The sequence below is a fragment of the Lissotriton vulgaris genome, chromosome 1_2, assembly GCF_964263255.1.
Source record: "Lissotriton vulgaris chromosome 1_2, aLisVul1.2, whole genome shotgun sequence".
NCBI classification, from domain to species: domain Eukaryota; kingdom Metazoa; phylum Chordata; class Amphibia; order Caudata; family Salamandridae; genus Lissotriton; species Lissotriton vulgaris.
The window spans coordinates 18,803,409-18,812,231 of NC_141686.1; the positions used below are offsets into that span (position 1 = coordinate 18,803,409).

Here is an 8,823-nt window from a genome sequence, read left to right on the forward strand (position 1 = left end):
TTTACATAAAGAATTGGTAATTGCGCGTGAAGAATATTTAGAAAAAAAATGCGCAAAAATTAGCCTTTAAATATTTTAGTTTTCTTAAATGTCGATAGTTTAAAAAGATACACATTCACCTCAAAGTGGTTTCTTTACGCTATAAAGTTGAACACATTTCCATTAACTCGAATGATGAAAAATGACTGTACACTGTGATATCGTCGATCGGTTAACTCCAATGGTGAAGAAAATAACTGAACACCGCGAAGATCGTTAATTTCTTCACATGCGATTGTGTGACAGCATAACTTTTGCTCTGTTGTTTTCCGATTATTTTCCCTTCTTAAGATGGTCGCCAACGTTGTACGTGGTGATGCTCTACGTCAATACCCAAGATGCACTCTGCTTACGCTGGAGTCCAGTTACGCTGCTCGAGATGTGCCACGTGTGGATTTTCCTTTGTCTGTGCTCGGATGTGACAGATGCATCAATGCTCCTTTGTGCACATTCGGATTCTGAACAAACGTCACTGCAGATGTGGTATGTCCATGACACAGGCAATCTCAAGGAAGACTTGCGCAGCTTTCAAATCAACACATTATGTAACTGACACGCCGTATCATACCGTGAGACTTTAAAATTGATCAATTTCGATTTTTTTTTTCCTCACCGTAGTTTTAAAGTTTGTTCCGAATGATTCGTCTCATGCATGGATTCTTTCCTAGGTGAATGCTGCTCATTTCCTGTGAGTGATTCCTTGAAAAGTCGCTCACTGCAAACTGGATTCTTTAAAAATTTCTGGTCAGCTTCATAAACTGTCGCCAAATGTTATAAATAATACAAGATCGCATGTAGGTAGAAGAGAAGTCTCTTTCTTTCATTTATTGCAGTACAGGTAAAAGAACATGCAATCCACCAGCTGACCAGGCTTCAACTGACCAGCCTAGAACACTAACTAGATAAGAACATTACATACAGAACACAATAAGGTTCTATGAATGAGTCACACAAGAAAGACTGTAGATAGACTACTAAAGGATAGGAAATGATAAAAAGCTATTTACAACACATTACCCGGCCAAGCTAGTTAGACGCTCTCTGAAGCGAGCCATTAACAACAGCCGCGATGCACTCTTGGAGCCTTCCATAGAAAAACCACCTTTGACTCGCCTTACGTTTGTCAGCACATTTAACACCAAATCCAACGCTATACAGAAAATAGTTAGACGACATTGGCGTTTACTCAACTATAGCAATGAAAAGATTGAATATCCACTCTTTGCTTTCAAATGCTCAAAAAATTTGCGAGATTCCCTTGTACATACCCGCTCAAAAGAGTTACCAAAATGAACTATTGGCACTTTGTGGGATTTACCGGCGGCCACTGGACACCACTCTTGTGGTGGATGTTCGGTGTGCTCACAGACATCAAACATGACCAGTATAGATATTGGCACGAATTGACCATAGGAGTTGAGGCAATTCACAAATTGCAACAGCTCCAATCAGATTTACCAACTAAAATGTCCATGCAATGAGCGTTATATCGGAATGACTACAAGAAAGGTCAGAACGCGTATGCTGGAACATAAAAGTACTTTCCGTTGCAAGAAGAGTGTCTCAAAATTGACAAAACACTTCATACAGCATAATCATGGAGAATCAGAATTCACTTGGATGGTCCTTGAGAAACCCTTTATTCCCTCTCACATAAGGGATGTATCCAAATTTTTGTTTAACAAAGAACAGAAATGGGTATACAAATTACATACAGACAGCCATGGGTTAAATGATGAAATTCCTTGGTTTAGCCTCAAATGAACAGCTTCTGAAGTTGCTAATAAGATATTGCCTATTTAGGGCGACATATATAAATAGCATCAGGGTTGCACTATTCATAATGCGTACCTGGCAGTTCCACATTTGCAGTTGTCCTAATAAGTGCAGATCTTTTGCAGTTCATTTGATCTCTCAACGTTTTCTGGGGTATTTTTTAAATCTCCTTTGTACTCCCATGTTATCCTATGAGGTGCTGCACACTCCGAGAAATCTTGATTGATGCTGGCTGGTAGTTTTCAGTATCTCTAACACTGGATAATAAACTACTAAAATGTAACCATCGCCCAGAATAATCCAGACCCATACACAATGAGACAACACCACTGGATAGCATAAAAGGCCACTTTTTATTCCATAGATCAGGCAATTTTTATATCCATAAACCAATAAACAGTTGTAATTTTCACTTGTCTTCAAAACCAATGAATTTTCATATTATGCCAAAACCATAACCTTTCTTTTGCACTTGTTTGTTTATAACGGTATTGTTCCAAACCAATATAACTTACTTTTCGTTGAAATCACCCCCATGTTTCGACATCTTTTCACTTTCCCTCTTTCTTTCTTTTTCCCCCATCTTGTACCTCCCACCACCCTCTCTCCTGAAGGACGGTCAAGTCCGCTCTAAATCTTGACCTCCCCCTATTCCGCCAAATTCAGCTAATAGGATACACAACCATTGCCTGACCTAATGTGGCATCTTTCTTGTTTGACATATCTAATGTTCATAAGTAACTTTGTTAACAGTATACAATTTATTATTTAACATTTTATCAACAGGGGTGGGTGGGCGGGCCTCGCCGAAAAACGCTCCTGCCTCAACTACGGAGCCTAAAACGGCGCTCCTGACTAACTCCTACGCACTGCCTCGCGCGCGCTGCCCTGCCTAACGCGTCATCGCTCTGGGTCTGTACCACCGGGCGAAAATCCGCGGGGGGAGACTGCTTCGCTCTGCTCCCCCCGAGGATTACATCGCCCAGAATAATCCAGACCCATACACAATGAGACAACACCACTGGATAGCATAAAAGGCCACTTTTTATTCCATAGATCAGGCAATTTTTATATCCATAAACCAATAAACAGTTGTAATTTTCACTTGTCTTCAAAACCAATGAATTTTCATATTATGCCAAAACCATAACCTTTCTTTTGCACTTGTTTGTTTATAACGGTATTGTTCCAAACCAATATAACTTACTTTTCGTTGAAATCACCCCCATGTTTCGACATCTTTTCACTTTCCCTCTTTCTTTCTTTTTCCCCCATCTTGTACCTCCCACCACCCTCTCTCCTGAAGGACGGTCAAGTCCGCTCTAAATCTTGACCTCCCCCTATTCCGCCACACAGGAAAAACCTTGGATTTTTCCTGACCCCACCAACAAACCCAAACCATTCTTATCATAGTATGTTGATACCCATGTCAGTTTGCTTTGCCCTTGCTCTTTTTTTTTTTTTTTTTACTCCTCCCTTCTAGCAGACACCCACAGATCAACTTTCAAACATTTTGATAGCATGTCTCTGATCTCCAGTATGTAATACGCCATCCCCAACTGTGTTAAGTGGACACCGTCTTCCCTAAACAGATGGCCGTCTTTTCCAGTGATGCTGTCATGTGCAATTGTCTGGATCCCTAAACCCACACAGAAGATCTTCATAGCCCTGTTTACCTTTTTTCTGGCCTTTTCCATGGCGGCCTGACTCCTTGCATTTTTCCATTGCTGCCTAAACACAAATTCAGTCCATACTAGACTGGTCCCTAGCCAGTTGTTAGAAACCACAGCTAAATCTAATTGCATGGCTTTGATTATGCTGAGCCCCGATAAAGCCACTAGGTCATTTTCCCCTAGATGGAGAATGAGCATATCAGGACCGCCTCTGTCATACCTTATCTTAGCCAATAGAGGAAACAAGTTCTCCCAGCGCATACCCCCTTTACCGCACCAGTAAAGTTCATGTCCAGCGCTGGGGATACCAAGGTTCCTTCCATAGATTTGATGATCCGCAAAGATCGCTGCCCACTTCACAAATGAGTGTCCCACGATCCAGATTTGTTTTTTGGCCGGATTCAAACCCCGAATGTCTCCTAGATGAAAGAAAACAGACCCAATAAGAAAAACTCAACATACAACTTTATGCTTAACAACTTCTAGTTTGGACTACTGTCCATGCTTCTTCTACAGCATATGTGCTGGTTTTTCTTTTTTTTTTTTTTTTTTTATTTTTTTACATAGCGTGCACAGCAGTTAGAACTCCACCTTCCTATCCTTTTGATCGCATTCCAACCCAAACCCAAACAGGCTGCTTCAGACGCTGCTCCTATACGAAATGAATGTGTTGCATAATTCATTGGATTGAAGCCTAACAATAAAAGTGTTCTTCTCATGACTACTAGCAGTTGGTGACTCGAAAGCTTACCGCCTGCCTCGTGCACAAAGATTGGTCCACCCAGAACACCTGTAAAAAACTGAAAATCCCTCCACTCTTGTACTGGGCAACAACCTTGTATGTGAGTCACATTTAGGTGTATCCACACCCCTTGCCCCAATTGATCTGTTTTTGATTTGCCTAACCATATTTTCAAAGTGTCACCTTCCAAGCACACATCCCTGCCACATAAGCCGCAATCATTCTTTAAACCTAAAAGTTCAGAAACTCTAAAAGCTCCAAAAAAGAGCCATATCATTACCAACCTAAAAAGCTTAATTTCATGAGCGTTGTAACAAGCTTTGTGTAAGTACCCCAACATACTTTGGAGCAATTCAAATGTTATTGGCGCTCTTGTGTGTGAGCTTGACGCCTTCACCCTCTGTAATCCCTTCAAAACTCTCTTCACCAATATATGGTTATTTGGATCCCGGCCCCAATACAATTGTCCGTAGAAGGAAATCCCCGCTAGCTTACCCGCTATGGTGTTATGTGACAAACCCCTGTCAATTAAATGTAAAACAAAATCAAGTATGAGGGGGATATACATCTCTTCTCTTTGTACAAAGTTATAAGTGTCAACATAACTTAGAAATTCATGCCATGCCAGCCTATAACTTCGTTGAGTGGATGACGCTATTGAGTTCTCCACCAGCCGTAGTATCCTCATTCCCCTAGAGCCCAGATGCTGATAGGTACCGATGATTTCTTGAGTGCAGCTCCCGGGGCCAGCTCGCGAAATCTGTCCCACTGGGAACGAGAGAGCGCATCAGCAATTGAGTTATTGATACCTGCAATGTGTGCTGCGCGAAAAACAATGTTCAGACGCAGACTTAACAGCATGAAAGCCCTCAAAAGGCCTAGCACCCTCCTGTCCTTAGCTTTCTGCCTGTTTATTAAGTGAACAACTGACAAGTTGTCTACATGAAAAAGGATTGTTCTGTTGCTAAGCTCTTGGCCCCATACCTGCAAAGCCACTAAAAGGGGAAAAAGCTCCAAAAACGCTATACTGCGACCTTGGGAAATCCATTCTTCTGGCCACCGCTCAGCGCACCAGCGCCCATCCCAAAAAATGCCAAATCCATGTAAACCTGACGCATCTGAGTACATTTGCACCTGCCACTTCATACTTTTTTCGATGAACAACAGTGGCACTCCATTGAAATCCGCTAAAAATAACAACCAAATCCTTAAGTCCTCCTTTATATTTTTGGTGAGCCTGATTCTATGGTGTGGCCGAGTTGCTCCTGACATGGCCATACCCAACAACCTGCAGAAAGTCCTTCCTGCCCTCACTACTCTGCACGCAAAGTTCAGGTATCCTAATAGTCTTTGTACTTGCCTGAGTTGTAATTTGTCTACTTGAAGGGCCTCTTGAATACATGACCTAATTTCCTCTAACTTCTTCTTAGGAAGTCGTGCCACCATTTCCACTGTATTGATCTCTATTCCAAGAAAAGTAATCTGTGTGCTGGGCCCCTCTGTTTTGTCTCGTGCCAAAGGCACCCCAAATGCTTCTGCCATATTCTGAAAAATTTGTAACGCCCTCTCACAATGTCCGGACTTCGCCAGTCCCATAAATAAAAAGTCATCAAGGTAATGGCACACTTTGCCTACCCTACACTCTTGCTGAAACACCCACTGTAGAAATGAACTAAACAATTCAAAAATGGCACAGGAAACTGCACATCCCATAGGTAAAACCTTGTCAAAATAAAAATAACCATTCAGCTGCATGCCCAAAAGCTCAAAATCTAGGGGGTGTATCGGTATTAATCGAAAAGCAGATTGAATGTCGCATTTTGCAAGCTCGGCCTGATCTCCTAAACTTCGTACCATTTTTATAGCCTCGTCCACTGTAGTGTACGAGAATGCTGAGTCCTCATCAGCAATAAAGTCATTAATGGAACTACCCTCCGGCCACGAAAGGTGTTGAATCATGCGGAATTCGCCCGCCGCTTTTTTGGGGATTACCCCTAGCGGCGACACCATGAAATGAACAAACGGCATCTCCTCAAAAGGCCCAGCTACTCTGCCTAAGCCTACTTCCTCACCCAGCTTCCTGCCCACCACCTCCGGGAAATCTCTAGCAGACCTCAAATTCTCCGCCCAACGCCTGTATCTGGGGCCCTGGTAACCAATTCGAAATCCCTCCTTAAACCCCCAATAAAGTTTGGCAGCTGCCTCGCTGTTCGGGTACCTGTCCAGCCAAGGGATGAGCAATTCCCATTTAATTGGGGTAAAAGCCTTTTGGTATAGGAGGGAGTGGAGCTCCCCTGCCCCTGGCTGCCTGGATTTGTGGTTGTGGGGTATGCTCGGTTGTGTCTGCTGCAGGCGTAAGGCATTGAAATAGCATATGTCTGCCTCCGCACTGGGAACATTCGTGCTTGAATCTACAATATGGCCGGTTACAATACCCCCTGTTGTAGTTCCAGCAGGAGCCCAATCCGCTTGTATGCCCCCTTGTGACAGTCCCCGCCCCTCCCTGGGCGGCGCGCCCTGGAAAGGGCCGGTACGCCACCGGCAAACCACTAGCTGTGTGGGTGGTTTCCGATAGCTGAGAGGATGACATCCATTGCAACCATAATTCTGTGTCTATATCACCCCAAGGTTTTGAAGGGTTCATGCTCATCCTGGCCCTAAACTCCTCGTCATAATTTAACCAGGAAAAACCACCAAAATGCATGTGGGCCTTGCGTACCACATCCATGTACTTAAAGAGTGAAACTGCCCTTTCCGGATATTTTTCACAATAAATGCTGGAGAAAATTAAAAATGCCGACGACCAATTGTCTATATTTCTCGGCACCCTGGGGCGTCTTGCCAATTCTAATTCTTCCTCCTTGGACCCTTCTCTAGATTGGACATCTCTGTGTAGCAAACGGAAAACATCTACGTAGTCATGTTGCCATATCTTTTGTTTTGTCTTGTGAGACAGGTGAGTACCTAGCGGCATTGACACACCCATGTATGGCAGCCTACCTGGCACAGGTGAACTATCTTCCGCGTGTTCTAGACTAATGTAGTGGGCTGACTTACCAACCTGTCCACTTGCCTGTGCGGGCGCCGCTTTACTGTGTATTTGCGGTACCTTGTCCTGAGCCTTTTCACCCCTAACCTGTGAAGAGACATCCCATGCCCCCCACCAATGTGGCTTACCCTTGGGAAGCTGTTCCTCGCGTCGTCTCAGTTCTTCTTTAGAGATCCGCTCGAGATTCTCCTTCTGTACTCCAGAGTCCCCATCTTCATCTTGAACCTGTAACGATTGAACAGAGCTTGTTGTCCCAGCCCCCCTCCCAGAGCCCACTGCTACAGCTGATTGTCCCTTTTGAAAACTTCTCAGTTGTTTACTAACATTTCGCTCCTCTAATTGCTGTGGAAATGTCGCTATTCTCTCCCTTGTGCCTTGTGGAGCGAAGATTTGGCTGCTTCCTCCCGGACGCTCACCATCTCCTACACCCCCATCATAAATGTCCCAATCCAAAACAGGCTCTCGCTCCAAAAACCTGTCCGCCTGTTGTGGATCCGCCATAAATTCCACATTAAAACCACCTTGGTCAGTGGCCGCTCTGTCCTTCGCAAATTCCTTACCTTTCGCTCTCCTGCTACCTGTCGTATTCGTGGTCTGACCTTGCTCCGCTCCAGAGCCACCTGACACCTTATCTGCCCCGTCTACTAGAAATACCTTGCTGCTGGGCTTCCTTACTTCCCTATGTTTCCGCTGTGCGTCAGCAGTGGAGGCATGTTCTACCCACACCCACTGTCCTGATAAACTGCGGCCCAACTCTGTCTCATCTGGCGCAAAAACTAATGGTGCCTGGCGCGCCTCTGGAAAAATATATTCTCTGTTGAATCTGGTGTGCTCCAGCCCATTATCGTACATGTATTGGATAAATTCGTCTTGGCCTTGCTCTGCCAAAACCGCATCTCTAATCTGAGAAACCTCCCCATCTTCCTGTGGCAGCAAGCCTACCTGCCCTGTTGTGAAAAACTCAGAAAGGTCCTCAGTGGGGGGGTCTGAAAGTCCAAAAACAACTTCTGCATCCTCAAAGTCCTGTTCCCTGGGCCTGGACGGGGCGCGTGGTACAGTCATAATTGTGCAGGCGCCCCCCGCAGCCTCCTCATCACTGCCACTCGAATAATCCACTAGCGGCTGGGGCTGGGGAGGCTGTGTAACTAAGGCAGGGTGGGGGGGGGTACAAATGGGGCCAACTGTTTCTTTGCGGCCCTCAAAGCAATGTGGCCCTGTAAATACTGGCACTGGCCTGGGGCGGGGCGGCCTGACTGTAGCTGCTCTGGCCTGTCTGCCCCTGCCCGCCCCCCCACGCTGGGTGCTTGTGTCAAGCCCACCCACCTCAAAAACCTCCCTCCCAAATGGGGGAGTAGCCAACTCACCCGGCAGCCTGACCACACAGCCAGTCCCTCGTAGCAATGCAGGGGATAAGGAGCGGGAAGACTGACCCCTCCACAGACCTGCTTGCCGGACGTTCCCCGCTGCCTGCCGAGCCCCTCTGGCTGACCGCGCTCTCCTCGGACCTTTCCTCGTGGCTGACGTCTGCCTGCACGCGTCAATGG

The 8,823-nt window shown here is 45.3% G+C and overlaps 1 protein-coding gene across 1 annotated transcript; it reads right to left on the reverse strand.

Moving 5' to 3' along the window:
• Positions 1-3,281: 3,281 nt before the first annotated feature.
• Positions 3,282-8,131, reverse strand: LOC147733853 (uncharacterized). The gene is made up of 2 exons (XM_086953595.1): positions 7,408-8,131; positions 3,282-3,907 (listed from the first exon to the last, which is right to left on the reverse strand). Exons 1-2 carry the CDS (start codon positions 8,129-8,131, stop codon positions 3,282-3,284), a joined length of 1,350 nt encoding a protein of 449 aa, XP_086809721.1.
• Positions 8,132-8,823: the final 692 nt, after the last annotated feature.

What these genes read in the sequence shown, in the direction of transcription:
- LOC147733853 (XM_086953595.1), bottom strand. Translation starts at nt 8,131, where the DNA reads ATGTACGATAATGGGCTGGAGCACACCAGATTCAACAGAGAATATATT. An exon ending in CGAGGAACAGCTTCCCAAGG is followed by an intron (nt 3,908 to 7,407) that starts GTAAGCCACATT and finishes TCTTTCATCTAG; the next exon opens with GAGACATTCGGGGTTTGAAT.